The sequence below is a fragment of the Grosmannia clavigera genome (genome assembly GCF_000143105.1).
Source record: "Grosmannia clavigera kw1407 unplaced genomic scaffold GCSC_113, whole genome shotgun sequence".
Taxonomy (NCBI): domain Eukaryota; kingdom Fungi; phylum Ascomycota; class Sordariomycetes; order Ophiostomatales; family Ophiostomataceae; genus Leptographium; species Leptographium clavigerum.
In genome coordinates, this window is record NW_014040831.1 from 2,527,796 (window position 1) to 2,549,516 (window position 21,721).

Here is a 21,721-nt window from a genome sequence, read left to right on the forward strand (position 1 = left end):
CATCCGCCTAGCCATGGTGCGAGTCACCGAGGAGCTGGCCGTCTCCCCCGAGGCGGTCACACTCTACTACGCCACGGATCCTCTGCTCGGCCATCTGCCCATCCTCGCCTTTCACGGGCCCTCGACGACAGCCAACTTCACGCACAACAGCTCCCGCATCCAGGTCCACATCTACTCACCAGCTGGCTTCCAGTCCTTCCCGCGCCTGACCATCTCTCCCAACTCCCCCTTCTATGGCGCCGTCTCCTTTTTGCCGCGCGAGTTCAAGGGCGACGAGGTCTGCCGTGGCCTCGCCTTTGCGCTCTTCAAGTACTTTAGCGAACTGTCCGACTCGGTCAAGACCTACCTTCGCAACCAATATCCCACCACACGTGGCCGCCGTCCGGGCTCTGCCCCGGCGCTCTTTGGCGAGCAACATGCCGCCGACTTGGCCAAGGCCATGGCCCTCGTCGACAGCAACACGCCCGACCTGCTGCACACGCTGCAATGCGCCTTGCAGGCCCAACATGTCACCAACCTCGATCTTGATCTCGTCCTCCCCCCCGGTGCCGTGACGCCCCTGAAGGCGGAGGACCTGGAGACCTCGCCCGAAGATGAGGACGATATCATCCTCGACCCCACCCTGCGGCAGTACGACCCCGCCTACATGCCGCTGGTCAAGCTGTTTGGCGACCCGGTCTTCCTGCCGACATCGAAGCTTCGGCGTGCCCCTTCGCGGCCCAGCTCGCTCAACCACCGCAGCAAGGTCTTCACCAAGGACCAGAAGGTCGAGCTGCGCATGAAGATGGGCGAGCTCGTCGACACCGAGGAGCGCTATGTGCTCAAGCTTAACGAGCTTGTCAAGCACGTCGCCGACGATTTTCGTCAAAAGGCCGGCGACAGCACGGCCACCCGCGACAGCCCTACGGTCGACGAGCTCGATCGCCTGTTCCCCCGCTCGGCCGACCGCATCCTGCAGATGAACACAGCTTTCATGCAGGAGCTGCGCCGCGTCATGGACGACACGGAAGAAGACGCCGTGCGCGATCTGGAACTGCCGTACAACTTCGGATCGTCCTCTTCGCGCCACCGTATGGCTGGTGGCAACGGCATCAACGGCGGTGCCGGTGCTGGTTCAGTCCGTGTCAAGGATCCTAGTGGCGCCCTTAACATGGCCAAGACCTTTCTGGAGTGGTTTCCAAAGTTCACCGACTGCTACCAGGAATACATCCGGGCGAGCCAGAATTTCCCGCAACTGCTCAACGGCTTTCTGGATCACCAGTCGGGCTTTCGCGACCACGTTTTGCAGACGATCGGCGAGCAGTCGCTGCGTTCAATTCTGATCGAACCCGTGCAGCGCCTGCCACGCTACAGTCTCTTCATCGACCAGATCGTCGGCTGTCTGCCCATCAACCATCCAGCTCTACAGCTGATGCTCAAGGCACGCGACATCATTACCAATATCTGCTCCATGGACGACCCCCTCGATGAGAAGCCGCAGGTCACCAATCGGTTGCGCAATATGGTCGAATCCTGGCCGGCCGACCTGGAGCCCAGAGGACGTCTAGTGCTAGCTGCCGACTTTGTTGAGCTTGTGGCACCTTACGATGCCGACGCCTATAGCGTTGGAGCCCAGGACCGTGCCGGTCTCTTTCTCCTCTTCAGTGACTGTCTCATCCTCGTCAAGAAGAAGCCTGGCTCCGCGGCGACGGGCCGCGATCTTCTTCGCGAGATCGATAAGCCCTCGCCAGCCGGCTTGCTGGCGTCCATGACCAATGCTGCCGGCGGCCCCGGCACGTACGATGTGATCTTTAACGGCTGGCACCAGCTGGCCGACGTGCGCTTCACCGAATCGGCCGACGGCCGGCTGGTGTGGATGACGTCAACACAGGAGATGAAGGGCGGCCAGGCTGGTGGATTCACCTCCAGCAAGACGATCACGTCGCGCTGTTTTGCCCTGCAGGAATCCTTTGAGGGAAAGGCCGCGCGATGGAGCGAGGACGTGGTGAAGGCGCGTATCGAAGGCCGTTTTTCCGAGGCCGAGCGGGAGAACCCGACCTGGACCTTGCGGTCTGCACGCCTGATTGAGAGCAACAACATGGGCTTCCATGCGGCCGTCTTCCAGGAAGGGGCCGATCAGCTCATCGAGGGCAGGCGAGAGCCGGCTCCTGTGCGTGTTGTATTTGACAACCACAGGGGCACTAAGGGTGCCCCCATCGGGCACTATGGCGTCGAGATCGTCGTGGAGGTGCGCATTGATAGCGGCAGAGGCAGCATCGGCAGCATTGGCCGGGGTAACTATAATGACTCTCGGCGCCTGGTCATGAACGCACTGGGGCTCAACGGCAAGCGGTACACAGATGACATTGCCATTGAGGACTTCCTGCCGACCCTCTCGAGGAGGAGTAGGTGTATTTGCCCCCCCTTCCTCTTAGACTCGTCCTCTGACATGGCCTTTTAGTTATCCAACTCACGAGTGCCCAATTCAACACGGCCAACCCCAAGTTGGTGCCAGCGCTAGTGTCTTATAATACCAAGACGCTGCGTTCTTTGAATTTTAGTGTGCGTATCGAAAAGACAAAGTCGTTCCTTGCCTCAGGACCCGGAAAGCTGTTGTCGAGCTTCTTGGGTGGAGGCACCAACAACTCTCCGATTGGAAACAACAGTTCTGCGCATTCCAGCTCGTCGGATGTGGGACATGGTTCCATCAGAGGGACACGATCACAGCCTGGGAGTCTGTCACATTCGGCCAGCAACAGCCGCCATCAACAACAGGATAGCACCTCGCTGAATAGCTCCCTACGAGATCGTGACGGGGGGCGACCTACGCCAGACATAACTCGGCCGGAGAACCCCCTTGTTCGGCTCGAACAGACATTTACCGGCTACGTGGCAGCGATCCAGGCACGGAAAGGCCAGTTTGTTGGCCGCTTGTTGCTGAGCCGGGCATCCAGCACGGCGGACGAGCTGTCGGTCAACCTCTTGTACAACAAGCTGAATGAGAGTCCATTTGATTGGGAGTCATCGTTCGACCTGCCGCCCGACGTTGTGTTTGCAGCGTTTGAAAAATTCTCTCGCATCGCGTGGCGCGATCAGATGGGTACCATTATGACTATCCAGTTGCTGGACGCGCTGCAGGAGCGTGCGGCTCGGAAAGTGCCCGGCGACTTTGCCGACTTTGTCAAGTACCTGTTTTCCGACATGGCACCGCAAAACCGACGGGCGTTCACGGCTCTGATCAAGCTCCTAGCCGATCTGCTCGACGGTTGCGACGATGACGGAGACCGAGGCGCGCTGACCCTGGCCTTTGCCGAGTTGCTGGTTGCGGACAATGGGGAGCCACACAACTACATCAACCTGCTGGACCTGTTGGTAGAGGACTGTGACCGGATCTTTGAGGACAACTCCTTCGGGACGAGCCTGCAGATGCGGACTGCATATGAGTCGTTCAACTCGACAGCTCGGAGCCAGAGGTCAGCAACCGGTTCGGTCACGTCCAACACATCATCACTCCGCCGTAAGTTTGGGCTCGAGTCACTCCTCTATCGTCAGAATAGCAACAACAACAGAGGTGGCAGCGCTGCCCTGGAGGCCATAGTGAGCGGCGTCGGCAGCAGCAACGCGGAACCGGAGCGGCCTTCGATGTGGCGCAACCTGAGCAAACACAGGAACCCGGCTACGGGCGACAATCTTCCGGGGACCAGGACACTCGTGTCATCGCGAGTTAACCGATCCCAGTCCATCGACATGGGCAACCAGTCGCCGATGGGCAGCAGATCGATGAGACGGCCGGCGTCGCGAGATCGGCCTCCCATAGCCGGCGCCTTTGACGAGATGCGGCCGTCGAGCTCACACCGGCCGACTAGCTCACAGCAGCTCGAGACGATTGGCGAGCCGGACGTCGAGCCGGTGACGCCGGTGACGCCGGTGATGATAATACCCGAGAGATCGTTGAGACGGAAGCGGCGCAGCTCGCTGTCCGATCTCAAAAGTCTGATGGCAGCGGCCAGCCTGGAGGAAGACGCGATGGCGTCGGCGCCGCTCATGGCCACGAACGGCCTCGAAGACAGTCCTCTGGCACCAGCGCCGCTGATGACTCCGGGTGGCCTCGAAGAGAGTCTCTTGCCTCCGGCACCGCTGCGGACGAGCAAGACGACATCGGAAAAGTCCAACTCGGGCCCACCGCCCCAGACACCTTCTCCGCATAAGATCACGACCAGCCCAGAGTCGCAGAATTGTAAGCCATTGCAGCCGTCGCCAGAGCAGCAGCAGCAGCAGCAGCAGCAGCAACAGCAACGACCGGCCCTTCAACGGCACCAGCGACAACAGAGCCAGCCCTCCGTTGCGTATCAGCCGTCTCCACGGCAGAAAGAGAACGGAGTGGAAACGCCGACATACAGAACGGCGCGTGTTCGCTCTCCGTCTTCCTTTGTTGCGCTCTCCGACCTGAACATGCAGGGCCACGGCCACAGCAAGACACTTTCTGGGTCCAGCTCGTACATCCCGACATTGAGGGCTCCCCGTGGAGCAGGCGTGCTGTCTCCAGGCGGCGATTCACCAGCGTCTTCGCTGCGGTCACCATATCTGCCGCCTCCGAGTCCGAGCAAGTTTTCGTCGGGATCGACTTCGCCAACGCGAACGAATTCGGCCCCAGGCCAGAAGCTGCGACTGCAGTCACCACAGAAGCTTCGGGAGCGGCTGCAAACAGAGAAGGAGGCAGTAGGTGAGGCAGATGCGTCGCTCAAGACAGAGCTGTCACGGATCGCAGCGGATATGGCCCGTGTGAACAGTGGCGGTGCAGTGAGCCCACTGGGACTTGCGTCGGAAGGTACACCGTCTCGAACAGGTGTTGGCACGGATCTGCGGCGGCTGGAGAGCAGCCTCAAGGCACTGGAGGAGCATGTGTCGCAGGTGACGCAGTCGCTGGCCGACAAGCAGGAGGCGCTACAGCTGGACATGGACAACTCGGTCAGGGTAGCGGAGGCCAAGGTCCGGGCCATCGACCAGCTGTACAAGGAGGCGACGGCGGAGAACGAGCTGCTGTACGAGAAGTTCAACACGGAGCTGGGCAAGATTGTCAAGGCGCTCAAGGGCAAGGGCCGCGACGACAAGGAAGAGCTGGTGACGCGGCTGAAGGAGCAGAGCGAAGAGACGGCGCGGCTGAAGAAGGAGAATGCACGGATGCGGCGGGAAGCGGTCAGTCTGCGGACGTTGCTCAAGGCAGGAAACAGCTGAGGGCAGGGCCCAGGGAGAAGTAGCGAGCATCTGGGAGTGGATAGTATAGCATGTCCGGAAGGGATTTTCAGGGATGGGAAGGACATGAGCGGATGTCGGCGTTTGCCAGCAGATTTTTGCATGTTTCTGGATTGGGTGGGAGGCGCTTTTCAGCACGAAACATTGCGTGGAATTCGTTCCGTTGCAAGCAGGGATAGGACGTGAATGAAAGGATGCATTAATCGTGTTTGCCATACATGTTCAGGTGTCAAAGGCGACCGTTTTGCCGATCGGACCTTTTATATGAGGCGGCGGGATGACGGGAAGATGAAGGCCAGGGGATGTTTTTTCTGAACCGTTGTTGTTCGTGAGCACGCTCTGCTCGACCCAGCACTCCATGAAGAGCGGAGCAGCATCGACGGTGCGGATGGTGGTGGTGGTGGTATTAGTGGTGGTGGAAGAGCTGGCAGCCGCCCATTTTCGCTTAGTGCCGGCAGTCTCTTCCGGGATCCAGGCGGTGCTTCTTTTTGTGGCAGGCCGGCCGGGCTGGCGCAATTCTGCGGCATCACCAATCTCGAGGACCACGGTGAAGGTGCATCGTGGTGGCAGCGGTTCCTTGGAGGCGGCAGTCTGGGTGAGCCGCAGAATGGCAGCCCGCAGCTGTTGGTGCAGGTCAGCCGAGGTGGCCGAGGCAGAAGGCCGTGATTGCGGAGTATTGCGGGTGTCGAGATCGGCCTCGGACTCTGCATCGTCGTCATCATTGTTGTCATTGTTGTTGTTGTCGTCGCTATAGCCGTCCTCGTCGTCGGTCCTGTCCCACGGGGTGGTGTCTTCGTCCGGCAGCAGCGTGGAGTCGCGAGGCGGCCGAAATTTGCGGGCGGACAGGGGTCGCTTCTGGGGGCTGCGGCCTTTTTTGGAGCTCTTGATACTCTTGGTGGCGTTGGGATGCAGAGCCTGCTGCAAGGCGTCAGCGCCACCCGGCCAGGCCGGCACGTGGCTGACGTCAAAGACCCAGCGCTCGAGGACAGCACCAGGAGGAAGGTTAGGATGGGAATGGGCACCCCCAAAAGGTGCATGCACAACCACGGCCACGGTCTCGACGGCGCCACCAGCCAGCTGCCCGATGGCATGGTCCACCGCGTCGGTAACCCAGGCGCACACCTGTGGGTGGCGGCTCTGGTGGACGGGCACGCCAAAGGCAGTGGCCGACAGAAAGGAGCGCTCGGGATAGAGTTGGCGGTAGTAGAGGACGGAGTGGACGGCGACGTGGAAGAAGTCACCGAGTGCGGCGAACAGCGCGGCAGCATCGCCGAGCGGCACCGAGGCCATGATGTCTGTCGTGCTGTCGTGGTTGTGCGTTGTGGTGGCTCTGCTGCTGCTGCTTCGACCGAACGCGTCTCTTGTTCACTTCTGCTTCAGTGACGTCGTTGCAACGCCAAAACACGTGACTTCCACACGAGGGGTCGAAGCCCAAAACAGAAACGGCAGGCCCCCACCCCACCTCTTGCCATCTCGCTCGTTCGTTCAACGCGTCCCCACTTTCCATTGTCGGCCGTTATTTTTTTGTTTTCCTGGTCTTCGTCTCGACCAGTTTCTGCCATGGTTCGAAAGTTCCAATGAGACCAACCGGCACACCAATTCGTACCGCACTCTTTTTTTCCTTTCCTTGTCTTCTCGTTCCCATCTGTCCTGTTGGTGCATCGTTGCAGACGGCGCCCCGTAGCCACGTTTGACGAGTCGGTCAGGTCTCGTCTCTTTCGTCTCTCGTCTTTCGAACAGCACTTTGCTCCCTCTCTCTCTCAACATGGACGATCTCGTTCGCCTGCTCAGCGACACGCAACGGCCGGAGGAGGAGCCACGCAAGCGAGCCGAGCTCGACCTTCGACACGCCGAGTCCAACCCCAGCTTTCCGGGCCTGCTGGCAGCCATCGCGGCGACGTCGAGCTATCCGGTCGAAATCCGACAATCGGCCCTCTCGGTGCTCCGGCGGTTCATCGAGCGCAATTGGACCCACGACGCGGAGGACGAAGAGGATGACGAGGACAGCGACGACGACGACGCAGGCACGAGCCCGGCCGGCCGGCCACGCTACACCGTGACGGATGCCACGAAGCAGGAGCTGCGGGTACAGCTGCTGGAGCTGGCGACACGTGACGAGGACGACCGCCGGATCAAGCCGGCCGTGAGGTGTGTATTCTCCTGCTGTCTTTGCCTTGGGTCCTCGCTGACGGCGACAGCTACGTGGTTGGTAAGATCGCCGCGGTCGACTACCCAGACCGGTGGCCCGACCTGGTGGACCACCTGCTGAGCGTGATCCGCAGCGGGACAGACGTGCAGCTGCACGGGGCACTGCGGGTGCTCGGCGACCTGGTCGAGGACGGCCTGAGCGAGACGCAGTTCTTCGCGGCGGCACGCGGCATCATCGAGGTGCTCTACCTGGTGGCGGTCAACGGCAGCCGGCGGCCGATGCTGCGGGCGCTGGCCGTGTCGGTGTTCCGCAACAGCTTCGACCTGATGGACATGGTCAAGGAAGAGCACCTGCTGGAGGTCAAGGGCTTCGCCCAGGAGGCCCTGCAGGGCTGGCTGCCCTTTTTCCACGAGATCATGAAGACGCCGCTGCCGCTGGACCAGCCGGTGGCCACGGACAGCGGCCAGCAGTCGGAGAGCTGGAACGGACTGGTGGCGCTCAAGCTGCAGTGCGTCAAGACGCTGCTCAAGATCAAGGCCGTCTTTGCATCGCTGCTGCTGCCACAGAGCCCGGCCTTCTTTGAGGAGACGTGGCAGGAGCTGTCGCTGCTGCAGGGCGCCTACGCCCAGTTGTACCTGGACCAGGACAGCCAGAGTCGGCTGGAGGACGCGGACGGGCTACCGTACACGCTCGACTTTCTCGTGCTGGAGGAGCTCGACCTGCTGAACCAGTGCATCCGCGCGCCGCCGGTGCAGAAGGAGCTGGGTGGCCAGCTGAGCGCCAGCGCGGCCGCTCACGAGACCCCGTGGATGGTGCAGCTGATGCGGCTGCTGGTCGGCTACGCCCGCATCACGCGCGAGGAGGAAGACCTGTGGGACATTGACGTGTCGCTGTACCTGGCCGAGGAGGCGTCTATCACGGCCAACTACACGGCCCGGACGGCCTGCGGCGACCTGCTGATCAAGCTGGGCGAGTGGATCGGCCAGCACGCCCTGGAGGGGCTCTTTGCCCACACGCGTGCCGTCTTTGCGGACACGCCGGCAGCCTGGCGCTCGCAGGAGGCCGCGCTGTACCTGTTCACGATGCTGGCGGGCGACCTGATCGACTGTGACAAGACGATCCCGGCCGAGATTTGCGCGGCTTACCTGCCGCTGGTCGACGTGGCCGTGGCGGCAGCGGCCGACGAGCCGCTGCTGCAGGCCCGCGGCTACCTCGCGGCCGGGCTGCTGGCCCAGAACTTTGCACCGGCCGGCCGGCTGATGGACCCGGCCATCGTGGCGGTCACGCAGGCAGCCTCGGAGCTGGTGCAGGTGGCCTGCGTCAAGGCGCTCGACAGCTTCATGCAGGCGACGCCGGCCGGGACGAACATCAACAACATTACGACCTCAGGCTCGGCCACGACGTCCATCGCGGCCGGTCGCCAGACGGCCATCCTGCTGGCCCTGCGCGAGTTTCTTAACAGCCGCGACGTCGACGACCTCCAGGACGCCGACGACCTGCTGGCAACGCTGTGCGATTCGCTGCGCCGCGCCATCAGCATCAACCCGGCCGTGGTGCTGGCCGACGACGTGCCCTCGGTCGACCTGCTCTTTGCCATTGGCCGCTGCGGCGCCCGCAACTTCCACGTCACCCTGATCGTCAACGAGGCGTTTGAGGAGATTTTGCAGCGGCTGTCGGACCCGACGTCGTACGTGACGCTGTGCGCCAAGGTGCTGCCGACGCTGAACGGATTCTTTTCGTACTCGGACCTGACCAAGGACGAGCCACTGATAACGGTGAGTGGGGGAGGAGGTAGAGAGAGACAGACAGAAAACGAAAGAAAGCGAAAAAACAACTAACAGAATAGATGGCCACTGAGCTCATCGCTCTCCTCACACAAAACGGCACGGAGCCACTACCGAACGGATTCGTCGCACAGGTAGCGCCCAAGCTGAAGCGCATCCTGATGGAGTCGAGCGAGGGCGAGATCCTGCGGCCGGGCGCGGAGGCGCTCAAGAACATGCTCAGCCACGACCACCACCAGGTCTTTGAGTGGCACGACGAGCAGGGCAACAGCGGGCTGGTGGTGTGTCTGCAGATCATCGACCGGCTGCTCGGCCCGGCGATCGAGGACAACTCGGCGTCCGAGGTGGGCGGACTGGCGGCTGAGCTGGTCGAGAAGGCCGGCCATCAGCGGCTCGGCGACGGAATGCTGCAGCGACTGCTTCAGGCTGTGGCCGTGCGGTTGAGCTCAGCCACGACGGCTCAGCTGATCCAGTCGCTGATCCTCGTGTTTGCCCGCCTCTGCCTCACGGCCGCCGGCGAGGTGGTCGAGTTCCTCAGCCAGATCACCGTCGGCCAGCAGAACGGCCTGGCCGTCGTTCTGAGCCAGTGGCTCGAGAACTCGATGAGCTTTGCGGGCTACGATGAGATCCGGCAGAAGTGAGTGTGGGCGTGTAAATTGTGTGTCTGTGATTGTCAGGTTATGCTTACTAATCGAACTCGCTAGCGTCATTGCCCTTTCCAAGCTCTACGAGCTCAACGACCCGCGCGTCAGCGAGACCCAGGTCAAGGGCGACCTGATCATCACGCAGAGCGACTGGATCATGACGCGGTCACGGGCCAAGCAAAGTATGCACCACCACCATCCGCTCGCGCCTCCGGCCAGCGTGAACCCGGTCACTGACTTCTTTACCCTGCCCCCCAAAGATCCGGACCAATACACCATCATTCCGGCGCCGCTCAAGATCCTCAAGCTGCTGATCGAGGAGCTGACGTCTGCCCAGGGTCAGCTGGGCAGTGCCGGACTGGGCGCGGGCGGCACCGTGGCCGCCGAGATGGGTGTCGATGGCAGTGTGGGAGGCGGTGCAGGAGCTGCCAGCGCAGGAGGCGCAGCCGGCGCCGTGGCCACATCACCGACCCATAGCAGCGGCGGTGACGATGACGGCGCGGTCAACGATGATGGCGGTGCCGACGACGGCTGGGAGGACGAGCCCGACGACTTGCTGGACCTCAGCCTCGGCGCCTCCAAGGCCGACCTGCTCTCGTATCTAGACGGTGGTCGCAGCCGCGTGCGTGACGATGAGACTCAGGCCTACCTGACCGACTTTTTCCTGCACGCCGCCCAGGAGAACAAGGCCAACTTCCAGGACTGGTACGCGCGCCTGACGGCCGACGAGCAGGCCAAGCTGAACGAGCTGGCGGCACACTGAGGGAAACGCGGTTGGCTGAGAGATTGCAGTAATGCCAGGAGGAGAGAAGCAGTGACACGAGAATACAAGACATCAATCAAGAGCAGCACTGCTGTCGTAGCGTACGGTGGCTTTGGTGACCTTTAGCAGGATTTAGTGTGGTATACAGCGTCTACAACGTCTACAGCGAATATCAGCCAATTGCAGCGTGTACGCAGTGTAATACAGTAAATTACAGCGTGCTCTAGTAAACTACAGCTAACTTTATTAGATATTCCGTTGCTCATAACATATTTTCATTCTTTATCAACTAGATGATATCCCCAAATCCACCGCCAAATCCACCGCCGCCATACGGATTGTATCCCCGGCCGCCTGACCGTCGCCCACCGCCAAATCGCGGCCCCAGTCCGCCGACGCCGCCGGTGGGATCGTCGTAGCGTGCGCCAGGCGGAATCTGGAGGTCGAACCCGTCGCCGTCGCCATCGCCGCCTCTCTGGCCGCCAAACAGGGGATCATCAAAGGTGGGATGCATGCCTCCGAAGCCGCCGACGCCGGGCTGCCGCAGACCTCCTCCTCCACGGCCGAGGCCGCCCAGAAACGGCCGCAGCGGATCGTGGGGTCCGAGTCCGGGTGGGTGCAGGTCGTCCTGTCCGATGCTGGGCGGCTGGATGCCGCCGGCCGTTAAGCCGCCACTTCCACGCGGCGGTCGCTGGATCTCGTACTCGTCCTCGAAGCCGGGCGGCGCAAAGTCGCCGGCAGGGACGGCGGGCCGTCGGGGAGCTGCCAGCGGGTCCAGCAGCGGGTTGGGCTGGTACGGGTTGATCGGAGGCTGCCGTGGCTGGCCGAGAGCTGGTACTGGCCCGCCTGCTCGATGGCCGGTCTGCTCGGCGTCCTCGCGGGCTTCCCGGTCGTCGGCCGTCTCCTCGTAGCCGTCTTTGTGCAGGCCGGGCACCAGCTTCTGCACGATGTCGGTCTGGAATCGGGCGGCCAGCTGGGCCATGCGGTCGCGGCTAAAAAAGAGCCGAGCCAGCCTCTCTGTGTCGGTATCGTTGCTGCTGTTGCTGCTTTCTCGCGTCCAGGGCAGCTCGCTGGTGGCGATGTGGTCCTGCACGACCAGCTCGATGCGCTGGATGCGCTCGGCGCCCGTGGCGAGGCCGCGGATCTCGACCTTGGCGCCCATGCGGTCGACGCGCACGACAAAGGTCAGCGCCGACTGCGCGTGGGCGTAGACAAACGAGAGCGACGTCGGCTGGCGGTTCCAGCGCGCCAGCAGCCGCGGCGCGTCGGGAAACGTCTCGACCCGGTCCTCCTCAAAGCCGACCAGGCGGAAGCCCAGCTGGGTCATGCAGGCGTGAGCGAAGAGCGCGAGGGCCTCGTACGGGCTCGATAGATCCGGACCGTTGCTCGTCGTGGTTGTAGCTGCGTCTGTGCTGTCAGGATCGCTGGTATGGGAAGCCGAACGGCTGCTAGGCAGAGCGGCCACCATGGCCTGCAGCAAGGCATCGGGACTGAGTGGACCGCCGGGTGCCATTTTGGAAGTAAGGCGTGATGCAGGGTCTTTGTCCGTGTTGATTTCGGCAAAGAAAAGCCAGGATGGAACAGAAGATCGAGAAGAGACAAAAGGCAGCTGCCATCTACAGCAGTCGGACTTTACAAGCTGCCTGATGACGTTCTCGTTTGCCTGGTGTGTGGGGAGGAATAGTGGGGCGAATCGGCAAGCCCAGAACGGGTTTGTCAGCTTCAGCCTTACAGGCGGGAAGGCGCCATCACGACAACTTTATCACATTGTGTAGAAGTAAAGGTAGGCGAACTAGCGGCCTGCATGTTCTGGTGGATGCTTGTTATCGTCTTCTATATTGGTTGCTGTTTTGGCAACGCTTTGAGTTTGTAATACCATCTTACGAAATATCACAATATACGGATTTCTGCCGCCTGCGGGTTAGGAGACTAGCCCACTGAATCAGGGCCTTGTATAGTGTAGATATAGTCTTAGAGCATAACAGTCACCTTAGATGATTCAAGTCGACCAGAACAGCTAGTCTAAATAGTATTTTAAGGTTGTGTTTGTAATAGACCTATTGCTCAGAGGCGATAAACCTAGCGCCGCGCTTAATGGCGTAAGAGGTGGGAAAAGTCATAATTCAAGGAACTAACAGCTTCCGAAAAGCTCTATCTTACTAAACATTAGAGCTTTTCCTTGTGTGTCTTTCTGGCTAACTAAAGTGTGACTTCGTTTACCAAGAGGGCTACAGTGTGCCTCATTCTATGATGTAACACATGCCCCCGTGATAGTCCTGGTATCCTGGTAAGACTTACCCCCTTACAAATTATTTACTAGAAGGAAGAATTTCGTCAAAAAACGTTAACAGTACACGGCCGAATTTGTCCTCTTGCCCTGGTAGGGCATGTAAAAGGGGCCCTGGAAGGTGGCCAAAATTGCGAAAAATTTCGATCTTCGCATTAGGGATGCGTTTGGCAATCTCCTTGTTGCCAGCAAGTGGTGTGAATAAATCATGGTCCCCGGCAACAACTAGAGTTGATGTCTAGTATTACCTGTATTAGAAAGGTCAAGTACAAAAGATTCGATGCGTACCTGAACCTCACACAGCCTGTCGAGCACTTGGAATCGCGGCATATTATCGTGAAAGGCTGTGTTCTGTGTAGCAGCGAAGGTTTGCGGGTGAATAAGCCCCAAAAGCTTCCAACTATCATCGTATATCCGTACATTTGCCCCAGTCTCTGTCTCTGAGACGACTTCCGTGTTGCCCTGGCCGCGAGAAAATTTGTCAAGCGCTTCTGCTGCTAGAGAGTCATTTTCCTGAAGCTGCACGCCTTCGCAATAGTTGGTGTCCATAGACGTTCTGGGGTTTGCGGCTGCAGTGACAAGTAGCAGCTCTACGACAGCGTCTAAAAAGTCGCCATCATCCAGTAACGTGCCCGACCACACTCGCTTCTGGCGATCGACGTCTACCCTGATGGTCTCGATTTGCTTGATGGCTATAGGCCTGTGACACCCTTGTAATAAGTTGACAGAGGTTGCCGTTACTTCCCATCTTATCACATTAGCTAGCGCGCCCATGGCACCAGCAACACCGTCGGCCCAAGCGCTGTTGAGGATTAGTCCTATAAGGCGGTCTCCATGGGCCAGTGCATAGTCGATCGCGATGAAGGAGCCATAAGAGCCGCCGACAAGACAAAACTTGTCGGCATGTGCCCAAAACCCAAAATAGAAGGTGTAAGACAGCTGCTGGTCACACGGTCCGTATAGGTATGCTCGCTTGTTTTATTCTTAAGGATCCTGCCGCAAGATACCTTAGAAATTCAATGTCCTCGATCCAGCGGTCATGTGTGTAGGGACCTTTTTAAGAGGATTCACCGCTTCCACGGGCATCGTAGATGAGAACGCGGAGGCGGGTTTCAAACATGGAATAGATAGATGTCTCTTGCCGATTCGACATGCCGGGGCCACCGTGTAGACAGATGAGCAGCGGCTTTGTGGACTCTTCATTCGTGCCACCGTACATCGTGACTTTCAACTCGGCGCCATCGACTACAGTGACAGTGGAGTTAATTGCCACTTTGGCTAGAAGTTATGTCTTGAGAATTTGGTGTTTTGGTGTATTAGTATCTTGACGTATATGGGATCTTTCAACGCTGTCAGTTTTTCAAATCAAGTAGTGCTTGTGGCCATTTATATGCATACGGTATGCGTTAAGGCTACTGGGTCATAAAAGCGAATATCTGGTAATATCCCACGTCATACATCTGCTCTACTTGGCTGGAGGGTCATCTGCAATGGCGGGTACGTCGTCTGCAACGGAAAATGAGATCAAAGGTCTTGTCGTCAATATATGAATATGGTGATTGAATGGGTGTAAGTTGTTGACTATCACAATACTACGGAATTCAACACGATTATGCTGTTTTTCTGCCTTGACATTGACACCTAGCAATTTCCTGCTGGACCTCCCTGCAACCTGCGTACCTAGGGCAACCGCTTAAGATAAGGAGGAGCAAGTAAGATTTAGTTGTATGTGTATATTCATTGCTTCCATTTACGATATTTTACTATGTGCTTCTATTTCTTGTGAACTGACGGATCTTGTTCAGACCTCGGCGTTCGACCAAGAAAGAGCAGAAAGAGGAGAAAGAAAATAGAGAACCAATGCGCCGTGTGCTACAACAAAGCAGACAAAAGCGTGCCATCTCTAGGAGGCACTGCTCTTTGTCTGCCGATCGACCTCTCCGACTAGAGCATGCGCCCTATATAATGCCCGTCTACGCTCCCCTCTTCGTTTTTACATCTAGAATTCCTCACGGAAGCGACTGACACGCCCACCTTGGTTTTTGGATGGGTCTACCATGCATCTGGGGCCCGACGAGGCAGGCTGTTGGGATGAGGGTGGCACTGGCCGCGTTGTCCCATACTGGCCAGATGCCCAAACAGACGGAGACGGCGACCCCCCCGAATACGCCGCCGACGGGACATTCTGCACCCGCGAGGCCTGCTCGGCGAGCTGTTGTTCCCGCCGAGAGCCTTCCGCTGCCCTAGGCGCTGTCTTGTATTTGACGTTGGACGTCCGTGAGAGGCCGTCGGAGCGGCTGAGGCCGCTGTTTTTATTGTTTCTGCTGCTGCTGCTGCTGCTACGCGCCTGTTGGCGGTGACCACCGTCTGCTGCACTGCAGCCTCCTGCCATGAACTCACGAACCCCCTCGTCACGTAGCGCTCGCTGCAGCCGCTCTTCTCCCTGTTGGCGCTCCCACTGCTTCGTCGCACTACGCGACCCGTGCCGTGAGCCCTGCTTCTTGGATGACTGGGTGGAGTGGTTAGAACCCATTGTGAAAGCGAGAATGTTAGTGATCTTGAAGGGGAGATGTGTGGAAAAAAAGGGGTGTAGGTACTGCGTTGTCTTGGACGGTCTGCTGAGGCAGAGAAGTGGAATAGCAACAGAGATTGAATTGCTACTTGGTGTGCTGATTGGCGTTTAGGGAGGAGCGAGAAAGATGATGTGCTTTGTTGCTGTTGTGCGTTGTTTGTTGTTCTTGTTGGATCTGGGATTTCAAAAAGCTGCTCGGATCAGCAAAGAAAGCTGTCTTTAAGTATCCGTCCAGTCCGAACGGACTCTGGCTGTAAACAAAAGGATAGAGCTAGCCTGAACAGCAGATATGTTCGGCGTGTTCCTATGTATCAAGGCGTATGGATGGATGTATCACCATCTCGATCTCTAGCGTCGCTCCTTTTTGGAGCTAGCAAAGCGTCTTGCTGAACGTTGAACTGCGTCGTTGTTCACCTTGCAGTTGAACATTGCGAACAAGATATCAGAGCTTGACTAGGAGAAGAACAGACCATAATGGGAAGGGGCAAAAAGAGAGAAAAAAACGTACAGCAGCGGGTATTCGCTGGTCGTCACCGACCCAACTACTAATCCGCCGATTACTGGTTTAACTAGGGGAGAGCGGACGGGATCCCGTGCTTTCCAGTATCTATGGCCGTACGTGCTGGGAAGAGTGCCTGCCTGCCTTATATTGCATAAAACATATTTGCATAAGAGAGCCATATGCTTAGTGGCTCTCCTTGTATCTAATAAAAATAACCGCCTAGACAATTGCAATGCCTGTAAAATCAAGAGCGGCCGCCGACAACCTCGAGAGGTTTTATGGCCTTATGCAAGCAATGCTCATTATCCGGTACATCTGATAATACCTGCCGACTTACCCCTGCGTAACGGCAGAGACTACAAAATTGAAGCAAAAGACAGCAAGCAGTAGCTTGTATATGCGTCCGAGATCAACGAGCTAGAGGGTGAAAAATGCAGTTCCAAAATCAGAAACGCCAATAGTATGAGAGGTGGAAATTACAAGCGATTCGGTTCGCCGGCCCGATAGCCCTACCAACGGCGGCTGGCCGAGGCGCACTCTTGTTAGCCAGCCAGACAAACGCAAGAAGAAGAGACGGGGCAGACAAACCTGTATGCAGTGGCCACCCTTGGCTGCTGTCGCTTCCTGATCTTCTGGTTTCCGCCAGACTTGTCAGACGGCTTCTGGAGACCCTCGTTCTCCTCGTCGCTCTCCGGCCGAACCATGCCGAGCATGGCCAGCTCCAGGTCGTCCAGGGGTGAGCTGCTGCGGCTCCTGGAGAAGCCGCTGCGGCCTCGATGTGAGCGTGATTTTGCTCGTGGGCTGTGAGGCATGTGGCGCGCAGGACTGCGACCCCGGCTGTGACTGTCACTCTGGCTGCGACTGCGACTGTGACTGTGACTTTGGTTGTGACTACGTGTGTTGCTCTGGCTGTGGCTGTGACTTTGACTTGGGCTGCAACTGTGGCTCCGGCTCTGGCTATGGCTCCGGCTCCGGCTGTTGTTCTCCCGTCTGGAGGCAGGCGGTAAAGAAGGCAGACTGCTCGGAACCAGAAGGCCCGAGACAGCTGCGCTGCCCTTGGTGGCCGCCAGCACAGGCTGAGCTCCGTCGTTGCTGTGGTAGCCAGAGTCGTGGCGGGTGCTAGTCCCGCTCGATTCGTGGTCCGATGTGCCATAGCTCAAAACACGGTTGGGAGGACGGCTGCTCCAGGGTGAACCATTGGGCGGATTGGGGAGGCTATTCTTGGATGGCGAAGAGTCGTGTGTCTGCGCGCCGTCCTCGTCCTGCTTTCTGTCGGCGTGTGACGATGTCGGCGTGTCTGACACCGGTGCAATTGGTTTTCCGGACAACACGGGCGTAACACTCTGTCGGCCTGGTGCTGACCAGTCGGTTGGCGATAGCCGGTTCCGCTTGATCCCTCTGTCATCGTCAACCGTGAGATGGCTGTCGTTGGTCCGCTTCTGGGAAGAGAGATGGGGATCTAGGCTTTCTGACTCGGCGATCGTGTTGGGCGAGCTTTGGCTCGATGTATGATCCAGCTCCGCCTTCTTCACGGCTTCGTGTGGCCTGCCGCCCTTTTTCAAGCCCGATCGGGACATCGATATCGGTGTTGGCGGTTTGGCAGGGATGCCATTAGGCACAGCGGGTGATGCGAGCTGACTTGGAGCTGCTCCAGACGCTGCATCGTTGCTCGGAGCTCGCCGTTCCGAATCGGGAGCAGTTGCCGCAAATCGCCGGCTTAGAGCTGCAGGCCCAGTTGGAATAGAGGAGCCGCCAATAGAATGCTCCAAAGAGCTGTGGCGGAACCCGTTGGCGTTGGCTGGGTAATGTCTGCGGCCGCCTCTGTCTTTGCCAAAAGAGGCCCGTCCGCCGCGGTGGAATGGGCCGGTGAAGTCGCCACGCTTCCCAGGACGCCATCCGTTGCCACTGCCACTCCCTTGTGGGTATCTGGGAGTATTGGGCAGGTTGGACGGAGGAGAGCCGTACAAGGGATACGACTGTGGTAGCGGCCGTCCGAACTCGTGATGTGCGTATGGCTCCGAAGTACCGGGCTGGCTCAGACCTGAAGGTGGTTGGTGATGAGGCGCTTGGGGAAGAGGATGGGACAGGTGTGGAGGCTGAGGGTAATAGGGGGCCGAGGCAAAGGACGGGGGCGGTGGGATAACAGAGGGGCCTTTTACACCGGATGGAGGAGACGCGAAGTACCCTGGCTGGGGAGGATACGACTGGCTGTAGTAGGAAGAATCTGGAGCAGACCTCGAGCGTGGAGCGTGTGGCGACGGACCTGGCATCGACTGGCCAAATGTGTCGTAATGAGGATAGTGTGGAGGCGCCGGTACCGACGAATGAGGCCCAGGATATGCCGGCTGTTGGGGAGGATATTTCCATGGTTCCGGCCCTGGCTGGTGACGAGGTGGAGGATGAGGAGGAAGGGCGTGATGCTGGGGGTGGTAGCCGTGGTAGGAGCCTCCATTGGCCGAGGGCGGAGGAGGAGGGAGCAGAGACATGGGCGGTGGAGGCGGCAGATGTGACAGCTGGTGATGGGGTGGATAGCGGGTGATCTGGGGCTCGCCCACAGAGGGGGGGGGCGGATATCGTGTGACGACCATGCCGTTGGGATGTCGACTGAGGGATGACGCGGACGAAGACGCGTAGTGTTTTCCTCGGCTCTTGTGGCGGAGGCCCTTTGACGTGGCCTGTCGCTTCCGGTGTTCCTCGAGGCCGCTAAGCGTGGTCAGCACGCTGGGCTGAGTGAAGATGTAAGGTGCAAAGGTGCAAAGATGCAGGAGATACTCACGCTGGTACTACACGCGTGGGTTCTGGACAAGCAACGGTCTGGTGGCCGGACATGCCGCAATTGTAGCACCGGGGCTCGTCCATGAGAGCCGGGTGCCAGCTGGTCTGGTGCTCGACGGGCGCAGAGACCGCAGGAGTTGCTACCGATGACCTGGTCCGAGAAGCGTCGGCCAACCGGCAGATGGAACCTCGAGTTCTTGGTGGAGCGGAGGCGGTCTGGTCTTCTCCGCGCGTTGACAGGGTCGAAAGAGAACCGCCGCCGGCGTCTCCTGCCAATGCATGCAGCCGGACCGTCTTCGGGCGCCTCGCTCGCAGACGGCTTCCTGTGTGGCAGACGTATGCCAGAGAGAGGCCGTTTTTCGCACTTTCGCCGACAAGAGAACAGCACACGCGTGACGAAGATGGGCCGACGGAATCGCGTCTGGGCGCGCAATCCAGCGACACTGCTCAGAAGCAGATTGAATGGTGGCCAAGGACGACGGAATCCGGCAAAAGGTGCAGCGAGTGCGGCCGGGCGCAGAGGTCAGAGCGGCGACGCCTTTGCTGTCCGGTCGGGCGCGCGTGAGAATGCGCGGGTGAGAAATGCCCAGGAATGGAAACGGCAGTTTTTCCGCTGCCGCGCTCCGTAAAAGCCAGCGCAGAAGCAGCTTTGCGCAAAACGACTGCCCGCTTTCAGCTAGTTTCACTCACGTGATTCACGTCACGTGCTATGTGTCCGTCCGGGTACATGTGCTCAAGTTGGCTCTGCCATGTCAGCTTCATAGTAATCACCAAGTGTTGTTCTTCGATTCAGGCGAACCGAAAATTCTCACTGAGCTTCTTACGCCACCGTTAGAACTCAACGTCGTTACATAATGTCTTTCAACATGGCCTTGTCGCCTTCTATAAAGCCTTTGGCACTCAGTCTCCCGAGACAAGCCAAGACACGCCAAGCATGCGCACTTGAGTATCATTCCGTAATACTGCATCCCGAAACATTTCAAAAAAAATGGCATGTCCTCTCGTACCGGAGCTCCGAGACTCCTTCACTTTGTGGGTAGATACCTGACAATGGCCGACCCCGATTTGGCTTCAAAATGGACTAACTCCTTATTCAAAGCCTTTTCGAGACTGGCTCGTATTCTGACCTCGTTGTCAAGAGCTCCGTAAAGACTTACAATGTACACAAGGCTATTATTTGTCCAAGATCAGCTTTCTTCAAAGCCGTTTGCAGAGGGTCGTTCAGGGTAAGCCGAGCCTGCTCGTCGCACTACAGCCGGCTGGGTTACTGACATCTTTATAGGAGAGCTTGACTGGGGTCGTTGAACTGATCGACGACGACCCAGAGGCCGTCGACTTGATGATGACCTACTTTTACCATCTTAGCTACGATTTGCTTCTTCCGCCGGGAGTTCCAATGCCAACGTCCCCGTTCAATAGCGCCGGAGTCCGTCGATCGAGCTACAATGAAACAAGCCAGGTGCTCATGCCGCCTTCGTCCCACCTCATGATCCATGCCAAGGCTTTTGCAATTGCCGACAAATACGATGTACCCAGGCTTTGCACTTTTGCGACAGATCATTTTAAGCGAGCTGCGGCTCATCACTGGAACACGGATGCCTTCTTAGACGCCGCTGAGTTCGTATTTTCGAGCACTCCAGCTGCAGCGAAGCAGTTTCGCCTTGCCATCGTCGAGATTGTCATGAAACACTCCTTGGTTCTTGTGGAGAAGGAGCGGCTTCTAGATATGATCGACGACACAGACGCTTTGGGGGCTTACCAGGAGGTGCGTAAACACAGACGCCTGATCGAACGAAACGATCAACTGATTAGGTCGATAATTGCTTCTTCTCGCTGTACGAAAGAGATAGGCTACATTCCGAAGAAGATTTATTACAAAACTTTCGCAGATCTGGACAGCGGTCATCCATAGGTGGGTATGATTTATTGGTACTTCAACATACAATACAGGTACCGTCTCAGACGAGTACAGCTACGATAGTAACCGCAAAGGAATTTGATGACAGAATCACTAGATTCTGGACAAACACGCCAGGTCTGGAATCTAAAAGGTTGTAAGATGTTGACGTTCATCGATAACTAAAAAGGTAGTTTCATTTGTAAGGCTTCATCCGAGAGTACAAAAAATAAAACCAGACACAAGTCCAGCTAGCTGAACTGGCAATTTGGATGTTCGTACTACAATAGTTTCCAGGATAGAAATACTTACTCAATAGGTAAGAAACAGAGTATACTATAACTTAGGTTTTTAACGACAGGCACATAAGGCACATTAACGTTATCGAAATCAGCTAATGCAGACACCGTTGGGGAAATCGGCTAGATTGAAACTCGTTCCTATCACGTTCTATGCTTGAAGCCACTGTTAAACTTACCTCTCCTAGTATCTTACCATGCATATAACTTTGAAACCCACCCGAAGTCTGTTCGACTTGCTACCTAGTGCAAAATGTTTTATGCTCAGGGTCAATGGGACCAGATCTTGCCCGCTCTTTGATAACCTCGAGTAAAGAAATGTACAAGAGAAACACGTTTGTTAGTATAATGTATTCGGCTAGAATTGGCTACCCTGTCTCTTATATAGTAAGCTTTAGCTAGATATTTTATCAAGCTACCCTCTTTTTTGGTAGTTGGGGTGTCCACAAATCAATTATGGCCATTTCATAGCAATTCTAGTTCTTCCTGACTCGGCAATGTCTCGACGCGTTGCCCGGGATTGAGTAAAAATGGAGAATGTGGGATTGCCAACTCATTTCTACTATGTACTCCGTACGTAGTACGTAGTAGCAATGAAGGCACCTCCACTGATTCTCTAGACCAATAAACGCTCAAGAGCCTTGTTCAGAACACACATATTCTTACCACACTATATATAACTATGTAGTTATATACAAGATATCAGAAGGGACGTTGGATAGATCTCGAAATTCGTTGTCGAGAATTTTCGATTTGTTATTTGTCTGTGAATGGCCCAGAATCCATAGAGATCAATCACGTGTGCTTTCAGGTGACC

The 21,721-nt window shown here is 57.6% G+C and overlaps 7 protein-coding genes across 7 annotated transcripts; 3 read left to right on the top strand and 4 right to left on the bottom strand.

Moving 5' to 3' along the window:
- Nucleotides 1-13: 13 nt before the first annotated feature.
- Nucleotides 14-5,214, top strand: CMQ_3480 (Rho guanyl nucleotide exchange; the record flags this gene model as incomplete). Its single annotated transcript, XM_014319418.1, has 2 exons — nucleotides 14-2,384; nucleotides 2,441-5,214. The coding sequence occupies 2 exons, from the start codon at nucleotides 14-16 to the stop codon at nucleotides 5,212-5,214; spliced, it is 5,145 nt and encodes a 1,714-aa protein (XP_014174893.1).
- Nucleotides 5,215-5,454: 240 nt separating this feature from the next.
- CMQ_3909 (mitotic spindle checkpoint protein) lies at nucleotides 5,455-6,522 on the bottom strand (the record flags this gene model as incomplete). The annotated part of the gene is made up of 1 exon (XM_014319847.1): nucleotides 5,455-6,522. One exon carries the CDS (start codon nucleotides 6,520-6,522, stop codon nucleotides 5,455-5,457), a length of 1,068 nt encoding a protein of 355 aa, XP_014175322.1.
- Nucleotides 6,523-6,997: 475 nt separating this feature from the next.
- CMQ_3770 (importin beta-5) lies at nucleotides 6,998-10,572 on the top strand (the record flags this gene model as incomplete). The annotated part of the gene is made up of 4 exons (XM_014319708.1): nucleotides 6,998-7,380; nucleotides 7,431-9,156; nucleotides 9,228-9,802; nucleotides 9,870-10,572. The coding sequence occupies 4 exons, from the start codon at nucleotides 6,998-7,000 to the stop codon at nucleotides 10,570-10,572; spliced, it is 3,387 nt and encodes a 1,128-aa protein (XP_014175183.1).
- A 289-nt stretch (nucleotides 10,573-10,861) lies between these two features.
- CMQ_3558 (pi31 proteasome regulator) lies at nucleotides 10,862-12,085 on the bottom strand (the record flags this gene model as incomplete). The annotated part of the gene is made up of 1 exon (XM_014319496.1): nucleotides 10,862-12,085. One exon carries the CDS (start codon nucleotides 12,083-12,085, stop codon nucleotides 10,862-10,864), a length of 1,224 nt encoding a protein of 407 aa, XP_014174971.1.
- An 831-nt stretch (nucleotides 12,086-12,916) lies between these two features.
- On the bottom strand, nucleotides 12,917-14,078 carry CMQ_3670 (uncharacterized protein; the record flags this gene model as incomplete). Its single annotated transcript, XM_014319608.1, has 3 exons — nucleotides 12,917-12,973; nucleotides 13,148-13,677; nucleotides 13,931-14,078. 3 exons carry the CDS (start codon nucleotides 14,076-14,078, stop codon nucleotides 12,917-12,919), a joined length of 735 nt encoding a protein of 244 aa, XP_014175083.1.
- Nucleotides 14,079-14,858: 780 nt separating this feature from the next.
- On the bottom strand, nucleotides 14,859-19,437 carry CMQ_3475 (uncharacterized protein; the record flags this gene model as incomplete). The annotated part of the gene is made up of 6 exons (XM_014319413.1): nucleotides 14,859-15,474; nucleotides 16,522-16,705; nucleotides 16,952-18,659; nucleotides 18,710-19,031; nucleotides 19,099-19,355; nucleotides 19,399-19,437. 6 exons carry the CDS (start codon nucleotides 19,435-19,437, stop codon nucleotides 14,859-14,861), a joined length of 3,126 nt encoding a protein of 1,041 aa, XP_014174888.1.
- A 259-nt stretch (nucleotides 19,438-19,696) lies between these two features.
- Nucleotides 19,697-20,756, top strand: CMQ_4131 (uncharacterized protein; the record flags this gene model as incomplete). Its single annotated transcript, XM_014320069.1, has 3 exons — nucleotides 19,697-19,740; nucleotides 19,808-19,868; nucleotides 20,724-20,756. 3 exons carry the CDS (start codon nucleotides 19,697-19,699, stop codon nucleotides 20,754-20,756), a joined length of 138 nt encoding a protein of 45 aa, XP_014175544.1.
- Nucleotides 20,757-21,721: the final 965 nt, after the last annotated feature.